The 19680-nt window shown below is 42.5% G+C and overlaps 1 protein-coding gene across 5 annotated transcripts in view; it reads left to right on the forward strand.

Annotated features, from left to right (window-relative positions):
• Nucleotides 1-498: 498 nt before the first annotated feature.
• The window catches only part of LOC124111790 (myelin transcription factor 1-like), a 41691-nt gene continuing 22509 nt past the window's right edge, over nucleotides 499-19680 (forward strand). For all 5 annotated transcript variants that reach the window (XM_048399890.1, XM_048399892.1, XM_048399893.1 and 2 more), the window contains exons 1-6: nucleotides 499-636; nucleotides 9671-9749; nucleotides 13377-13423; nucleotides 13947-13989; nucleotides 17822-17911; nucleotides 18429-19249. In XM_048399890.1, the coding sequence (XP_048255847.1) occupies nucleotides 18433-19249 (817 nt within the window). In that variant the 5' untranslated portion in view covers nucleotides 499-636; nucleotides 9671-9749; nucleotides 13377-13423; ... (1 more) ...; nucleotides 17822-17911; nucleotides 18429-18432. The remainder of the gene's footprint in view (nucleotides 637-9670; nucleotides 9750-13376; nucleotides 13424-13946; nucleotides 13990-17821; nucleotides 17912-18428; nucleotides 19250-19680) is intronic.

The raw sequence follows: 19680 nt of genomic DNA on the forward strand, positions 1-19680 counted from the left end.
GACTTACCGTGAGGATAATTCGAAGGATAATTATTATTTGTCACAATTATTGATCATTTTCACTCAATCGAAAACTATTGAAATCAGAATATTTATTACCGTACCACATTTCGAAACCGCATAACAGTGAAATATACACAAGTGTCGGTCAATTAACAAAGACTCGGTTTCCAATATGTGTACAATACAACAGGTGCGCGTTGCAGGCACATGTTTGCTAAATGTGTGACTGTCGTGATTGTGTTGAAGATTGTAGGTTCAACAATGTTGCAACTTGTTTCTGGCGCGACCCCTCATTAGGTCGAGTAACAGTTATTGAGAAGTATCCGTCAGCCTCCCTCTCCATGAAGTCGGTACCCTGACAAGACAAAGCACGCCACATATGTCCCCGTTATCGATCCGGCACGCGACAGCTGGCGACTGACACGCGCTAACAATCAGCCGCCATTCATTCGAACTTCCAGCCACGCAACTTACTCAGTGAGCATGCGCACTTCTGTTGATATTATGGGATGTGAGCTTGCCGCAGCTTTGTTGAAACTTTACAGCGCGGGCTGAAATGCCCGACTTCGAACGGCACATTTACGCACTGATATCTAGTGGATATGGATCTTTGCACAACAAGCATTTCATGAGGTATGGCGATATGTTAACACTAATATATCTCATTCGGATTTATTGCAGCAATTTGAACATGATGTATTACACGCGGAGCTCACTGTAAAAGTTGATCATCGTGCTTGTTGCCCATGTTGGCAGATCAAGTTGATAAATACCGCGAATCAATGTGCGCCAACAAATATAATTATCAACGGCTTCCTTAAAAATTATGTAGAGTTACAGACACAAAACAATATTTCCAGGTGAGCGCTGAAAAGTGGTGTTGAATATTGCTGCGACTGTGACGCTTGTCGCTTTCAGTCCCCAATGTTTACAGTAGACAGCTCGTGCTATAACGCGGAATGTCACGTGATCACAACATTGGCACAACTCGGAGGACATTGTGTTTTTCCACAATTTAGGGTAGAATGGAGTCCGGTGGACCTGTAGAAAATAAACTGTTGCCACCTACTTGTATGTATGTAGATCTACTGTATTCCTCAGGTTCGTAGGCGTTTTTTTTAATTTCAGGACTAAAACTAATATATGGTAATTGGAAAGTGGTGAATGCAATAGTTAGCATAGGCCTACAGTCTGACCTGTGTTATACACACATAATGAATGCTGAGAAAGGAGTTGTTGGTGGCCATGTGGTTTAGTGTTGGTTCTCAACCTAAAAGACTGGGTTTGACTTTCAACATTATTACATTGTATGTGTGAAGTCAAATTCTGATGTCACCTTCAGTAATATTACTGGATTGTTGCTGGAAGTGGCATGGAACCATACTCACCCATAGACTACAGTCCATTGATTCCATTTGAGACCGATGAATTGCTCACTAACTCAAAATCTAATAATTGCAACAAAACCAAAATGTGCACAGCGACATGAATTGGACAGACCAACTCTGATGGTTTGTCTCATAATTTTGGACACCCGAATAAACAAATTGTTTAACAAACGATCATCATATTGTTGACATTTTTCGCCATCCCATACCAGGGAGGACCAGTCGCTCATGGAACAGCCAGGTAATGAACAAGCATGTGCACCGTATATGGGGGGGTCATCTCTAAAGCCGTTTTGGGTGTTCAATCGGAGTCACTGTTGCAGGTTTCTGAAGCAGTGACAGTGCATTCGGAATCGGTGTCGCTGTTGTCCGAATCGCTATCGCCGCTGTCTGAGTCTACCCTGATGATCACTGGCTTGATTGTGGCATGGTCCAATCCACTATGATCCCAATAATGTCTCTCTATTTCATTCTCAACTTTCTCAACACACTTTTGCCCAATTCCTGCGTGATGGTGTCTATTGATTGTTGAACCGGTTTCTGTACATCCCGCAGTTTGAATGTTGTATTTTTCCTGGCAACATCCGATTTAATGATACCCCAAATTAGTTCTATTGGGTTTAAATCGCAATGATAGGGCGGCAATCGCAAAACTGAATGGCCATGTTCTTTAAGATACTCGTCAACTTTAAAGACAGGTGTGGTTTTATTAGACTTTATAATATCATGCAGAACAGGTTTCGTTGCTTTTTGTGGATACGGTATTGCTTTGTGTGTCAACCATTCTATCATATCGCCCTTCCTACTGTTAGACGTTGGGGCTTTTGTGTTAGGTACCTGAACGCCATGATATGGAGCATTGTCCATGACAACCAGGCTCTTGGGGGGCAACACCGGTACCAGTTGAGTTTTAACCCATTCTAGGAATACCGCTCCGTTCATTTCGGTAAGATAGTCTCGGTTGTCCTTGGATTTTGCCTTGAAGACTAGCGAACAGCCTGGTAGGAATCCCCGACTCTTGCAGCCAGCATGGAACACAATAAGCCGCTCACCCTTGCCAAGTGGCAATTTCCTGGCACAGAAATCAGAAGAGTGTTCCTGTGGTATGGGAAGCGTTTACCCACGTTTCGTCCAAGTATACAGGCTCATAACCCTCGTAACGTTTTTCTCGTATTGTGCGTAAGAAATGGTTCCTTAGTTGAACAATATCAGACCTCTCGCATAATGCATGTCTATTTTCGGAGCCTACATTTTTGTAACGGAAACCAAATTGGTGTAGCAATTTCCATAACTGATATTTTGAAATGGTCAAAGAATGATTTGTCTCCATATATTTTTTTAGAGTACGGAGAGAGACATAGATATTTTGTTTATACAGAGTCTTAATGGCGTTTCTAACCATCTCTTGTTGAAATGAATCGACTTTAAAACATCGCTTGGGTTTTGAGATGGTCCCCTCAGGTGTGTCACTGCAGGTTGAATCAGTACACTTTTTTAACATAGTTTTTAACTTCCCTTCTGTTATCCCAACTGCACGTGCAGTTCGTAAACAATACTTTTTCAAAGCATATAGTGGTCTACTTCTTTCACATTCTTTTTAAAAAAAATTGAAGACGTTGCAAATTATTGACTTCACGTCGAGTGATGTTCTCATTGTTTCAGGTATAGCAATCACGCATCTATGGTTTGCTCAGCAAGCCTTACGTCACTTTCGCACATGAAACTCGCCCACCTGGCTGTTCCATGAGCGACTGGTCCTCCATGGTATGGGATGGCGAAAAATGTCAACAATATGATAATCGTTTGTTAAACAATTTTTTTATTCGGGTGTCCAAAATTATGTCCATCAGAGTTGGTCTGTCCAATTCATGTTGGAACAGGAATATCTTTTTGATCGTATAGCTGTATTATAATTTATATGTAGCGTCCACAACTGAGCGTAATATCTGGAGGGACTCTTCTCAATGCATGGTTCTCTGTTGGAAAGCATCTATCCCTCTGTAAGTCTTTGCTGTCTCAGCAAAGGTTAGTACTCACACTTGAAGGATCTTCTATAGTTTGTCTATCATGTATGGGCTAGCTGGGAAATCAAAATGGTTAAGAATGATACTTGAATCTTGATGAAGCTGGCTTATAGACTGGCGCAGGTTTATTAGCTCATCAATCAACGTCCATATTTTACATTTTTAACTTCGACCAAATTTGGTTTTTGATGTTTGTTACTGTAAAGGTGTTCAAAATTGTTAAAGACATCAACATTGGAATTTCAGTATGGCCATCTTTAAAATTGATATATAGAGGTTATCACGAGAGTGTGTTTGGGGATGGTAAATATCCTACATTAGGAATAAACATTGTATTTGGCGAGCTAAATACATAGTGTTTATTCCTAATAGTACACACAAGCATGATAACCTCTTTATCATATAATGTCATTCTTTAATTCTGTGCTTGAAAATCGCTTTCCCTCTCTCACAAACATTACCGAAACATTGCAAGTTTTCCTGGAATGCCCGCATTAATATTTATTACGTCACAGAGTAAGTGATGTGTCAGTCGGACAGTGACAATAGCCAATATAGCTCCAACTAAAATCTGTTTCTTATACAGTGGCGAAGCAACATATACGCAAAACAGTGTTTTTACTTGACTTTCGCAGCAATCCATCAGTCTGTCCACTAGAGTAACTGCCCTTTGTCAAAGGGAAGCTACTCTAACCCTAGTCTATGAGAAGTCACGGCCACAGTCAGTCGTTGTTGACAGAGTCGGCCTGTCCTGTCTTAACGTTACGAAGTGCAGTCAGATGTACACACAGTGACAACAAAGTAACAATTCAAACATATTTCGGCCAAATCAAACTATTTTAAATTGTGGAAAAGGTTTCAAGCCGCAGAGGTCGACAAGCACAGATATGGCTACTGATCCAGCTTAGCTAGGCCTAGTGCCCTCTCAAAATTGTTTCGAAATTTATATCTCCAAAGTTGCCAAAAGTTATATAATGTCTTACCTACATCACAGTTAGACACTGATTTTCAGTATATTAGACTGTTCTTTTGATAATGATAGCAATTATCCCTTTAGTTTATCCAGGTTACCGATGGTTAATTCTGACTCGATCGCCGAATGACAAGGGCGACGCCATGTTTGTTTGTAAACACTGAAAGTAGTCCCTACTTGACCTTTGATATTTGCAATTCTATCCGCATATGACACCAACAGATATCGTTTTTATCCGTTGGCTTTATCCTACTGAGAAGCCTACCCATTATATGATAAATATATATACCTGTATGTCACATTTTGTTTTCCGAAGCAGAACTCCGAAACCTTAAGAGATAAGTTTACAAAACTTGGTACACACATTCACCATATACATAGTGTAGATGTGCTTTTTGCTATATTATTTCCCCCAATGAATCATTTTAGACTTGTATTGAATGGGAGGAATCTTAACCAATTTACCTCAGTTCTATTATTTACATCTCTCCGAGGCAAGGGAGTTTACTGACTATTATAAAAGTCCAGTTTCCACCCCTTATTATGAAGTTATATTTTGGCTCGACTAATGAGTCTCTGTATAGTCCAATCAAAATCGTGTAACGAAATCGATATCCGGTTTGTACACTGTCATGCAGATTTCAGTCGATTTCAGGATTTGCAAAGGATGTGCACCGCCAACTCGACATCAGTAGATATTTTCCAAATCTGTTCATGTTTTTAATCAAGGTGATCGGGTGGTTTGATGCACTTTGCATTGTATCACCCGTTATATCACAATATAGATCTTGATTATTGATCACATCATCTTGACTGGGTGCCGCCATTTTGTTTGAAGCAAATGCAAGTGATAGAAGAGGTGGAATCTGATTGGTCAGTAGGAGAGGCATAGAAGGGACACAACTCATAATAACCACTGGTGGCGCTACAATCAAGCCCAGAAATTCCAGTCTAGTTTGGCAACTGTGGAAAGTGGACTTTTATAGTCAGTTAACTCCCTTGCCTCAGGAAGATGGTTATTTACTTCTCAATGAAACTTTGTACAATATCAGTCTAAGGCTGTTGTGGAGTCTTTGTTCTGTGGAGATTTTTAAACAATTCTTTTTTCTCAATTAAATGAGGCACCAGTAGACACTGCAACAAACAAAGCTGTCAAAGGATTCATTTCATAGTAGATGTGTTAGAAATTCACCAGGTTTTGAGGGGTCATCATTCTCACAACTTTTGTACCTTATCTGTACTGTGTACCTTAATCTGGTAACTACCCGTGAAGGGTAGGGCTGTAGCAATACCTGCCTGTATAACAATGCTGTACAATGCATTTCATAATATCTAAATGAATGAATTGTGCACTGCTCAATGATACAAAATATTCTCAAAGATATTTGGTGTTTGTTTAGTTAGTAGGTGGACTTGACACATATGTTCTGTTTTTCGCAATAATATATATTTCTGCCTTGATTTGACCATTTAGTGTTTGGACTACAGTATATCTTCTCATAATCCCCCAACATGCACGTTTGCACTGTAAACATCATCTCCTCAGGAAGTACTGATGCAGTATTTAGTTGACATTTCACAGACTTGTTCCCACCAAAGATGACAACCGAGGATGTTCAAGGTCATATGTGGGCATTGCACCGTTATTCAATGGTTGGTCTGGATCCTGTTTGCCCCAGTTGTGTTTCTAGGTCTGTCTGCACCATACCTGTGCTCGTGGGTTTCACCAAAGTGGTAAATGTCTGAGACCCGCATTACTTAGGGCTTTCCACCCACATTAGGGACGGTCGGGTAGCCTAGTGGTTAAAGCGTTCGCTCGTCACGCCGAAGACCCGGGTTTGATTTCCGACATGGGTACAATGTGTGAAGCCCATTTCTGGTGTCCCCCGTCGTGATATTGCTGGAATATTGCTAAAAACGGCATAAAACCATACTCACTCACTCACTCCACCCACATTAAGCTGACATGCCCTGATATTACTGAAATACTGTTGACAGAGGCATTAAACCCAACTCACTCACTTACTACAGGTCATACCCTCAAAAATGTACCATGTTCACAATAGAGGTAACTCAAGTGTTCATTGTAGTAGGATATAATTTGGTACATTTCATCCATAGGGTGTGGCATTGAAGTGGTAAGGTTTTGAATGACCTTCTCTGAAGGTCATGGTCACTGGAAGGACAATATTAAGGCAGTTCAAATTCATTAAAATCAAATCTTAATGCATCAATTGTTTTTCCTGATGCAATGCCTCTGTGAGAAGACTTCCCATTATGTCCTTCGGAAGTCGCGTGAGGTGGACTTCCTAATCAGCCAATGAGCATTGATGCTTCTAAATTCTCGGTATGAGTAAGCAGGGTATGTGATTTTCTATATCTTGAAATTGAAGTTAAGAATACCAAAAAACCTGCACTATTATATTGTTGTGGATGTGTTATGGATCCTGTCGTTTCAGAGCGCCATGGCATCTGTACTTAAAAGGGTGTACAATCAAGTGTATGTTTGTGTTCTGTGGTGGTTTTCTTTTGGCAAATTTCTGAATAACCTCAATTCAGAAATTTGCCACAAAAAATAAGCTGTGTAATTTTCTGAAAGCTGACATGCTTCAGATTGGTTGGTCAAAGTTTACTCATGGTTCACCTGATGTGACCTCCCGTGGATGTGACCTCCCGTGGAGGTGTCCTTAGACATGTTAAGTCTTCTCTTAGAGTGGTACCATATCAGAGTAAAAGATCTGATTTTAATAAGATTGATTTTAGTTCCATTTCATTGTGTACTGAACTGTTCCTCTGTCATGTTTGTTAGAGCTTACATCCATGTTTTCAGCAAGAAATAATCAAGCTTGTTATTAGTTGAAACTAAGGGTCAAGGTTTTCGACCAGAAGTGTATTAGTTTTTATTGGCATGGGACTTTCTGTTTTTAAGATGTCATATTTTAGACAAAGCAGAATTGCTTATAACTTTCTTGTTATCATTGTTTTAAGTGTGTATACAACATTCTTACCACGCTTGTTGAGATACCTGGAGGAGTAGGACTTTCTGTTGTCAGTCAATGGCATGTATCTTCTGAAACCAAAAGTTATGTCATCAGCTGGTATTGGTATCATTACTGTGAAAATGCCCTGAACATGTTGGGGCTCTTCATTATGGCAACTTGAGGCAAGGTGATTTAACGTTATTTAATCTGGTATGAGGTTGTAGTACATGTAGTTGGTAATGATATCACACTGGAATTGTGGGGCTTATCATGCTTATGGTATGATTTGGGTTTCTCGTTTATTTTTTTTGCAAATTCTTGCAACAAACATTTTTCTTGTTGAAAAAAACTATTTACAGCCATTAATCAACCTTTTTGTTCAAAAGTAATACAATGTGGTATATGTTTAGTTTTTAATGAAACAAAACTCATATGTTGATCTGTTTTTCACAATATCTTAAAAATGTTTTAGTTCTATAAAACAGCATTATGTTATCTCTCTGAACTGCTGAACACTGCCGCAGTTGCGAGATGGAGGAAACATGTTTTTTTCTCCTTCTTAGGACGTCATATTTTGTTCAACATTTTTACATGTTTTTAAGGATTTTAGTTCTCAGTATTTATACAGAAAATATTTAAATATCAATGCGGACCAGCTGAAAGCACCTTTTGTTAAATGCCTGTCTTCCTAGATTTGATACTGTTGACTAAATAGCCAGATGGGCTGGTACAGAACAGTGGCGCTATTTGTACCAAAGAATTATAGTTTGATCTTCATTTGACATGGTGTATGTATTAACAGTCTTACACATGTATATATCTGAACCAGGTAATGCATGACATGAGACCGCTATCCACTGTATTATTTTTATCTTTCTGTTAAGATAAATACACCATAGCTTTGTTTTGAATTCATTTTGATGGCAATGCTCAAACTCGCCATCCACTCAAATTACAGCCACATACTTTCTGTGGAGAGTTACTGATGGGAGAAATGGTGAAGTCACTTCCTGAATATAGCTATGGTGGCCAATGGGTCCAGGGTATTTATCACAATAGAACTGAGTCAACATCCGGGTTAGAATAGGTCTTCATCAGTCCATGCTTGCCGTAAAAGGCGACTGCTTGTAGAAGAGGTGACTTAACGGGATCGCGTGGTCAGACTTGCTGACTTGGTTGATGCATGTCATTGTATCCTAGATGCGCGGATTGATGCTCATGATGTCAGTCACTGGGTTGTCTGGACAGAGATTTAAATGTGTGATACTATTCAGCAGACTCAGAATTTATTACTGGTCACACATGGTTGAAAGTTTCAGATAGTCATTTTAGAATTAATAAAAAGGGAGACACCAGTGGTAATATCCAACTAGTCCGCAGCTTGTTGTGGACTAGTGTTTATGTAAAATAACAAACTTTTGGGATAAAACAACTAGTATGTCTACATTATTACTAGTCTCAGATGAAAAGTCTAGTGGTCGTGTCTATCCCTGAAAAATTGTTACTGTTATTTAGATGCGATCCAAGTGCTTATAACCACCATGCCCATGGTGACAGTGTGCATGCGACTCGCTACAACACTGCAGAACTTGTAATGATCTCTACAACAGTGTGGGTTTCAGTCTCAGCTAACTGTTTCTGTACATTGAGCATGTTGAAAGAGCAAGCCTCAGGTCGGGGATCCATCAGGCAGGCAGATTATGTTAATCAATAATGAGAATAACTGTGAAGTTGCCCAGCTCCTCGAATTCCCTTTGTGTGAAGCAAAGCAGGTGTTCCCTTTTCTGTCTCCAGCAGCCAGCACACCTGGTGTCACCTGTCCATTAGGGGATCACTGTCCCTTGTATTACTGCCTGAAGTAGAGCTCAGCATGCTGCATGCTGTCTGCTTGCTTGCCTGCCCATGGTTTCAGCCAATCACATCGCTCAGTGCCAGACAATGGTCATTTTCATAATTACTGGTGATTCTGTGACTCCAAAGTGCGTGGATCAATATCTGTGAGCTGTGGGGTGGTGGAAGTGACCCCCACCCACCTTACCCATCCTTGTCCCCCACTTGGCTTCTCCAAGGAAGCAGCAAGTCCCACCAAGTGATTATGTTAATGTGTGGTGTGACAGCATTGCAAGCCTGGCCCACAGTCAGTGTCAGATGATGATGCTATGTGATGAATTATTTATGTGTTTGGAGGTTGTCTACTAGTTGGCTGTCTGTCTACTGCCACCCATTCCACCCAGTGCGGAGTGGCTTATACCACCCTGTTCCCACACACACCGGACTAACCCATGTGACACAATGTTTCAGCTGACAAATCATCACCCTATCCAACTTGGCTCTATCGTCACTACAACGTAGACACCAGTCATGTCGGCAAGAAAAAAAGGTAATTTAAATCTTCTCAACTTATTGAAAAAATTACACTTTGGAAAATAGCCATGTATAATGATACATTATTTTGTGAGAGTGCATGGTCCTTGTACGGCAGTACACTTGCAATCCTTTGCGTGTTATGGGAGGAAGGGGGTAAGGATGCTGCTATGTTTACACTTATGTAATAACTGAGTGGATCAATGCTAGCTGGCCAGGGAGAGGAGAGCAGGTGGTTCAGCAGCCACAGTCAGACATGCCGGCCATGGAAGGCGGAATCAATCTGACACTTGTACAACAACCAGTGCTGTCGGCATGCTAGTGCCGTAGTGAAACACAGGCAGGCATGGATAGCTGGGGAGACCCAGTAGAGACTTTTAGGGTGAAGTAAGCAGGTGGTGGTGGGGGTCAGACGGAGACAGGTGGTGGTAGGGGCCAGGTGATGTGTGAGGAGAGATGGATAGACGGTAAGGGATAGACAGGTGATGATGGAGGGAGAGACAGGTGATGGTGGCGAGACACAGGTGATATGAGGGACAGGTGATGGGGGGGGGAGGGACTGAGAGGTGATGGTGGGGAAAAAATGATGTTGGGGAACAGGTGATGGTGGGGGACAGGTGATGATGGGGGAGACACATGTGATGGTGGGGGACAGGTGATGGTGGGGAGATACGGGTGATGGTGGCGAGACAAAGGGGATGGTGGCGAGACATGGGTGATGGTGGGGGATAGGTGATGATTGGGGAGACAGGTGATGATGGGGAGACACGTGATGGTGGGGGACAGGTGATGGTGGGGAGACACATGTGATGGTGGGGGACAGGTGATGATGGGGGAGACACAGGTACTGGTGGGGAGACAGGGGTGATGGTGGCGAGACATGGGTGATGGTGGGAAATCATGTGTAATCAGAAGGGGGAGACTTGGTTGATTATAAGGGGGAGACTTGGTTGATCATGAGGGGAAATATGGTTGATCATGAAGGGAGACTTGGTTGATCATGAGGGGAGATATAGTTGATCATGAGGGGGAGACTTGGTTGATCATGAGGGGAGACTTGGTTGATCATGAGGGGAGATATGGTTGATCACGAGGAGAGATATGGTTGGTCATAAGGGTGAGGCTTGGTTGATCATGAGGGGAGATATGGTTGATCATGAGGGGGAGACTTGGTTGATCATGAGGGGAGATATGGTTGATCACGAGGAGAGATATGGTTGATCACGAGGAGAGATATGGTTGGTCATAAGGGGGAGACTTGGGTGATCATGAGGGGAGATATGGTTGATCATGAGGGGAGATATGGTTGGTCATTAGGGGAAATATAATTGGTCATAAGGTGGAGACTTGGTTGATCATGAGGGGAGATATGGTTGGTCATTAGGGGATATATGGTTGATCATGAGGGGGAGACTTGGTTGATCATGAGGGGAGATATGATTGATCATGAGGGGGGACTTGGTTGATTATGAGGGGAGATATGGTTGGTCATGAGGGGAGATATGGTTGGTCATTAGGGGAAATATAATTGGTCATAAGGTGGAGACTTGGTTGATCATGAGGGGAGATATGGTTGGTCATTAGGGGATATATGGTTGATCATGAGGGGGAGACTTGGTTGATCATGAGGGGAGATATGGTTGATCATGAGGGGGGACTTGGTTGATTATGAGGGGAGATATGGTTGATCATGAGGGGGAGACTTGGTTGATCATGAGGGGGAGACTTGGTTGATCATGAGGGGGAGGCTTGGTTGATCATGAGGGGGAGACAGGTGATTATGAAGGGGAGACTTGGTTGATCATGAGGGGGAGACTTGGTTGATCATGAGGGGGAGACTTGGTTGATCATGAAGGGGAGACAGGTGATCATGAAGGGGAGACATGGGTGATCAAGAGGGGGAGACATTGGTGATCATAAGGGGGAGACATTGGTGATCATAAGGGGGTGACACAGGTGATCATAAGGGGGAGACATTGGTGATCAAAAGGGGGGACATGGGTGATCATAAGGGGGAGACATGGGTGTTTATAAGGGGAGACACAGGTGATCATAAGGGGAGACACAGGTGATCATAAGGGGAGACATGGCGGATCATAAGGAGGAGACATTGGTGATCATAAGGGGGAGACATGGGTGATAAGGGAGAGACATGAGTGATCATAAGGGGGAGACACAGGTGATCATAAGGGGAGACACAGGTGATCATAAGGGGAGACATGGGTGATCATAAGGAGGAGACATTGGTGATCACAAGGGGGAGACATGGGTGATCATAAGGGGGAAACATGGGTGTTTATAAGGGGAGACACAGGTGATCATAAGGGGAGACACAAGTGATCATAAGGGGGAGACATGGGTGATCATAAGGGGAAGACATTGGTGATCATAAGGGGGAGACATTGGTGATAATTAGGGGGGACATTTGTGATCATAAGGGGGAGACATTTGTGATCATAAGGGGGAGAAAGATGATCATAAGGGGAGACTTGGTTGATCATACGGGGAGACTTGGATTATCATAGGGGAGACACAGGTGTTGATAAGGGGAGACACAGCTGTCCATAAGGGGGAGACACAGCTGACCATAAGGGGGAGACATGGTGTTCATAAGGTGGAGACATAGTTGATCATAAGGGGAGACACGGGTAATTATAAGGGGAGACAGGTGATTATAAGGGGAGACACAGGTGTTTTTAAGGGGAGACAGGTGTTTATAAGGGGGAGACATTGGTGATCATAAGGGGGAGACATTGGTGATCATAAGGGGGAGACAGGTGATCATAAGGGGGAGACAGGTGTTTATAAGGGGGAGACATGGGTGATCATAAGGGGGAGACATTGGTGATCATAAGGGGGAGACATTGGTGATCATAAGGGGGAGACATTGGTGATCATAAGGGGGAGACAGGTGATTATAAGGGAAGACAGGTGTTTATAAGGGGAGACACAGGTGATCATAAGGGGGTGATCATAAGGGGAGACACAGGTGTTTATAAGGGGAGACATGGGTGATCATTAGGGGAGACAGGTGTTTATAAGGGGAGACATGGGTGATCATAAGGGGGAGACAGGTGTTTATAAGGGGAGACATGGGTGATCATAAGGGGGAGACAGGTGATTATAAGGGAAGACAGGTGTTTATAAGGGGAGACATGGGTGATCATAAGGGGGTGACACAGGTGAATATAAGGGGACACAGGTGATCATAAGGGGGAGACATGGGTGATCATAAGGGGAGACACGGGTGATTATAAGGGGACACAGGTGATCATAAGGGGGAGACATGGGTGATCATAAGGGGGAGACAGGTGTTTTTAAGGGGAGACCTAGGTCATCATAAGGGGGAGACATGGGTGATGTAAAGAGGGATGATGGGGGGCAGATAGGTGATGATACAAGAAGTACAGGTGATGATGGAGACAGGAGATTTTGCTCATGTATATGTTTCTTACTTGGAATATGCACTTATATGCCAGTATTGGCAAGTATTGAATCAGGTATGTTTGCACCATTCTTAGAAATTTGTCATAAAAAAAACCCAAATAGGTCTATCTTTTTCACGAGACTGGTGATGGCTTATTGAAGAAAAATAGTTCTTGTGTATTCTGTGTCCTTGTCAACATTGTTTTTTTGTTTGCAGCCAGTGCAGACACATCTAACACCCAACTTGTCCTCACCGAGATCAAGGTAAGTGAACTTCGTCATGAAGCGTATTGAGGTCGAAAGAACATTCTGGCACTTCAATTGTGAACATCTACCTGAGGCAAGGGAGTTAGCTGACTATAAAAGTCCAGTGGAGTTATATTTTGGCTGGACTAACGAGTTTATGCAGAGTCCAATCAAAATAGAGTAATGAAGATGAATTGTGAACAACAGATGAAAGAATTGTGAATACACAATGCCATTTAGAAAGTGGTCAAATGTAACAAGTGTTATATTTGGGATAACACTTTCTTAGTAAAGTACAGATTCTTGTACTTTTTTGGGTTGAGTCCTAGACGGTACTCAACCCAAAAAAAGTACGAGATTCTGTACTTTACTAAGAAAGTGTTATCCCAAATATAACATTTGTTACAGATGAAAGAATTGTTCAAGACCTGTCTGTCACTTTATATCAATTCAACTGTTTGCCTTTTTCAAAGACTATTCAAATGTTTTTGTTCTATTCATGAATGACTGATTTAATCACCTGTGACTTGTTCTATTGCAGGTAGAAAATGGAGAATCAACAAAGAAGGACATTGTCAAATCTGGTAAGTTTATTTTATGATAATCCATATATGAGTCACTGTTTAGAAACTTTTAGATATATATGGCTGCAGTTTAGGTGTCACTGGTAAATTTTATCGGCATGCGCACAGTTAGAATTACTTCTCATTACTTTGTACGGCTTTGGTGTTGCTATGGATGGCAGCTGGAGGATGTTTGAGGTTGGGGTGGTGCAATATATGCAACAGGGTGGGGCATTGCTAGGTATGCCTGAGTGGGGTGTTCCTATATATGCTAGAGTGGGGTGTTCCTATATATGCTAGAGTGGGGTGTTCCTATATATGCTAGAGTGGGGTGTTCCTATATATGCCTGAGTGGGGTGTTCCTATATATGCTAGAGTGGGGTGTTCCTATATATGCTAGAGTGGGGTGTTGCTATGTAAGCTTGTTTGGGGTGTTGCTATGTAAGCTTGTGTGGGGTGTTCCTATATATGCCTGAGTGGGGTGTTCCTATATATGCTAGAGTGGGGTGTTCCTATATATGCCTGAGTGGGGTGTTCCTATATATGCCTGAGTGGGGCATTGTTAGGTATGCCTGAGTGGGGTGTTCCTATATATGCCTGAGTGGGGTGTTCCTATATATGCCTGAGTGGGGTGTTCCTATATATGCTAGAGTGGGGTGTTCCTATATATGCCTGAGTGGGGCATTGCTAGGTATGCCTGAGTGGGGTGTTCCTATATATGCCTGAGTGGGGTGTTCCTATATATGCTAGAGTGGGGTGTTCCTATATATGCCTGAGTGGGGTGTTCCTATATATGCCTGAGTGGGGTGTTCCTATATATGCCTGAGTGGGGTGTTCCTATATATGCCTGAGTGGGGTGTTCCTATATATGCCTGAGTGGGGTGTTCCTATATATGCCTGAGTGGGGTGTTCCTATATATGCCTGAGTGGGGTGTTCCTATATATGCTAGAGTGGGGTGTTGCTATGTAAGCTTGTTTGGGGTGTTGCTATATAAGCTTGTTTGGGGTGTTGCTATGTATGCTAGTGTAGGGTGTTGCTATATATGCGAGAGGGTTTGGAAGTGTTCTGCCAAGCGACAGCGACCCATTCAACGTAAATACAGGGGGTCAATTTCAAAGCTTATTGGGCCACATCATTCATAGGTTATTAATGCAGAATTACCATCTTAGAGTAACGTTAGCAGTACACAGGATGTTTCGCTTGCCATCTTTCTCAGATGCAATGTATTGAAGCAACATGTTTGTTTGTAATGTTGCTGGCGTTAGCATCTCTCATCAGTGTATTAGTTCTAAAGGTTGAATGTAGTTTTGTTGTTGAATTAGATTTCACATGATTTATACAAAGCTGACATATTCATAGTTAACCTGCATCCATGTAGTCACGAGCCATGCTCACTGAGAGTTTCTCAGTCTGTCACCATGGGACCGCCTCCGTGGTCTAGTGGTAGAGCGTCCGCCCGGAGAGCGGAAGGTCCGGGGTTCGATCCCCGGCCGCGTCATACAAAAAGACGTTAAAAGATGGTACTTGTTGTTACCCTGTCTGGCGCTCGGCATTATGAGGCTAAAACAAGGACTGGTCGGCTCGGAGTCAGTATACTGTGTCTGAGTGGGATATTCATGTTAAACTGCGGCATGGTGTCTCAGTGAGCTAGCACTATAAATCGGCATCAGTCCGGACTAGTACAAGCAGCCACACAAACACATACACGTGCATGCGCGTCGCTATATAAGTGCAATAATCTTGGACGCGACGTTAAACCCCATTTCACCTCACCTGTCACCATGGTCACTATTAGGTGCGCCATTCAAAATACTCTGTATCCCTGACATAACTTGTGTATCCCTGATATACACTCTGTGTATCCCTGACATAACTTGTGTATCCCTGATATACACTCTGTGTATCCCTGACATAACTTGTGTATCCCTGATCTACACTCTGTGTATCCCTGACATAACTTGTGTATCCCTGATATACACTGTGTATCCCTGACATAACTTGTGTATCCCTGATCTACACTCTGTGTATCCCTGACATAACTTGTGTATCCCTGATCTACACTCTGTGTATCCCTGACATAACTTGTGTATCCCTGACATAACTTGTGTATCCTTGATCTACACTCTGTGTATCCCTGACATAACTTGTGTATCCCTGATATACACTGTGTATCCCTGACATAACTTGTGTATCCCTGATATACACTGTGTATCCCTGACATAACTTGTGTATCCCTGATATACACTCTGTGTATCCCTGACATAACTTGTGTATCCCTGATATACACTCTGTGTATCCCTGACATAACTTGTGTATGCCTGATATACACTGTGTATCCCTGACATAACTTGTGTATCCCTGATATACACTCTGTGTATCCCTGACATAACTTGTGGTCAGCGATTCTGCAATACTTGGGTCATTTGGAGCAGAATCATCATTTGGCATTATCGGAACTATGATTACTCTATTTGCAAAAATGTGTCAACTCGATTCTGATTGGCCCATTTTTTACTTTCAACCAATGAAAGGCATTGATAGTTATTTCAGACACACAAGGCAATAAAAATCACAACGTTCACATTCAATAAAAGAAGCAGCTGTCCAAGGGGTGTAAACTGTGACAATTAGTGTCTCACATTATTATCATGATTATATAAAATAAACCCATTTACATGAATGCGCTCGATGTCCCATTGAGTGTAAATATCATGCGCCAATACGATCAATTATTGGGAGAATCCAGGGAAGCGGCTGTCTCGGCAGAACACTGGTGGGGTGTTGCTATATACAGTAAACTACATTTATAACCTGATAACGAACTGACGGATAAAACAAAACATGTTTAGGTCCCCACCATTCGCTGTTGATATATGCTTATAATGATCTATGTTTATATAGAACTGAAATCAGTGGTCCCTTTGAGTTCGTTATAACCATAGTTTATTGCATGTGCTAGAAGGTGGGGTGTTGCTATATGCTAGAGGGTAGGGTGTTGCTATATGCTAGAGGGTAGAGTGTTGTTAACCCCAGATTGGTAGGTTAAGACCTTTTTAACCCGTGAAGATCCGGGATAGAATAGGTCTTCAGTAACACATGATTGCTGTAAAAGGCGAATATGCTTGTCGTAAGAGGCGACTTACGGGATCGGGTGGTCAGACTCGCTGACTTGGTTGAAGCATGTCATCGATCCCAATGTTCATGATATCAATCACTGTATTGTCTGGTCCAGACAGCCATCACATAGCTGGAATATTGCTGAGTGTGGCGTTAAACAACAAACAAACTTAGAACTTTCTCCAGGTTGTTTTAACTCTTTTCATTTGTCCCCACAGCTGCCAGCCCCAATACAGACACTGCAAGGTATGTCCCACTTTCCATGGATACACGATCATGTAGAGACTTGTCTAGTGATCGAAGAATGTAACTTGCTGTATAGAGTTTCACCCCTTCGCTACACCAGGATCAAATTATTGTGGCTTTCACTGAAACGATGAGCATCTACCGCCAGTATCTCTTCGATGCGCTTACCCGACATGACACAACTGTAATCCTGTTTAAAACACCGTTAAACCGTTTTAACTTGCTTATTGTAGAGATTGGAACCTGTGTTGAAAGTGCCATGATTACACGTCACTGAGGACACTTACATTCGGCCTTACACATTACTGAGTGCTTGTAACTGTTTTTTAGACATTAACGGACAGTTAAAGTAATACTGTGATTGAATTTTCTAGGTATATACTGACTGAGTTGTGACAATGAATAAATATTTTTGGGAATGTGACATGAATATTTTTCATATGCATTTCAGTTTTGTTGTCACTATCACTATTTGGTATTTTGTTTCAGTGCTGATGCACCTAAAACTCTAGTCAACTGTACATTCCCAGGGTGTGCCGGGCAGGGCCACGTTACCGGCAAATACGCTCGCCACAGAACGTAAGTACAGACAGGACCACTCTGTCTTCTACTCCCATTCTGTTATTTTTCAAAAGGCATTTCTTTTTTCCCCATCAGTGTTCAATATTATACAGGAAAGTCAAGGGGTTCTTGTTATAACACTAATATTAAGAATTCTAGATTAATGGGGTATCTAGATTTGAATTTGTGAATAAAAAATGTAATAATTTCATAAGTCATGGGAAATATTAGTAACTGTGTAAATAATACCAAATATCAATATTTGTCAAAAAGTATTGGAATAATATGTTGATACTTCATTTTGCAGTATTTCACTCTGTGCCAAAAACTTCCCAGACCAAACATGGCACTTGGTATCATTTTTAGTAGATTTTATGTAACCACATGGACTATTGTTTGTTTAAGAGCTTAAGAGACTGAACAGAATTTTACTAGACACAGGCTTTGGACAAGTGGTTGAGTCGCAGACTGATGTGATGTATTGTTAAATTCTCCACCCGATGTAGATTTAGCACCAGATTGCTTGTTTCCCCAGGATCATGGCGTGTCCGCTGGCGGCCAAGAAGAGGAAGCAGGAAAAGGAGGATGGCCCAGCTGCCAAGAAGAGCCGGAAGACTGGCAGTGTGGGGCCAGCCGATACCCCCGACAAGATGGAGACCGTGGATGATGGGGACGAGGCCCAGGGTGAGGTGGAAGAAGATGTAGATGAGGTGAAGTTGGAACCCAGTGAGGAGCAGGACAGTCAGACAGGTTCCATTACAGCAGCTTCCACAGAGGAAGTGATGGATGATGAACAGAAATGTTTCCGTGAGGCGGAAAGGGCTCTCCGCAGTTTGTCCGGAGATGACTCTGCCCCATTCCAGTACATCTACTCAGCTTCCTCGGACTGTGAGTCCACTGAGCCCTCGAACATGGGTCAGGAGGAGGTCACAGAGGCAAAGGTGAAGGACGAGGATGATTCGGCTGACTCTGAAAACAGTGAAAATATTGACAATGCTTCTAGCTGCTCATCAGCAGATGATGCAGACATATTGCTTAAGATCCAAGAACAGTGTGCCAGCATTCAGTCTCAGGCAGTCACCGTGCCAACGACTGACTTGATCATGGCGAGGGGTATGTGTGAAACTGCTGGTTTACGGGAAGGGAAAGAAGACACCTTCGGGGTGACCAACCGAGTTGTCAGTGACCTGGCCCAGTCGAGTGACAATGGTGAGGCACAGAGTGGGGATGCCACGCCCAGTTTCACTGTTTTGGCAGAGTGGAGTACGGGTTTAGCTGGGAAGAACAAGGACACGGGTAGTGATGGCACCAGTGATGAAGATTCTGATGGTGGCAGCGAGGACACCAATAGGAAAGGTAAGATCTCCTTCAGGTAACATATCTGAAAGAAGGGAAGAATGATGAATACTGTTAAACATTGTTATTTTTACCTTATTTTGTCACAGTGTGCTTATGTCATGGGTCCAGTTCAATCAACTTATCAATATTAACTTCAAAATGAGCATGTTTTAGGAATATGTGACCACAAAGAATGATTTAGTGCATTTCATGGCAAGAGCATGTTCATCATTTTCATAGGCTCCTGTACTACATTGATGCACCGTTGAAGAGAATGTTATGATGCGGTGATATAAAATTTGCAAATTACCATGTTCAGTTCCAGGTTAAGGAATGAAATAAGCTTGGCGAACACTGCACACTGGTATCTTACTCAGTACACAGGATATTCAAAGTCCTTTTACACGCGCTTCAGTGACTTTGCCCACGCATGCGAACAACCAGGTCCT

The sequence above is a fragment of the Haliotis rufescens genome, unplaced genomic scaffold (assembly GCF_023055435.1).
Source record: "Haliotis rufescens isolate VD_foot unplaced genomic scaffold, xgHalRufe1.0.p SCAF_2, whole genome shotgun sequence".
Classification (NCBI taxonomy): Eukaryota; Metazoa; Mollusca; class Gastropoda; order Lepetellida; family Haliotidae; genus Haliotis; species Haliotis rufescens.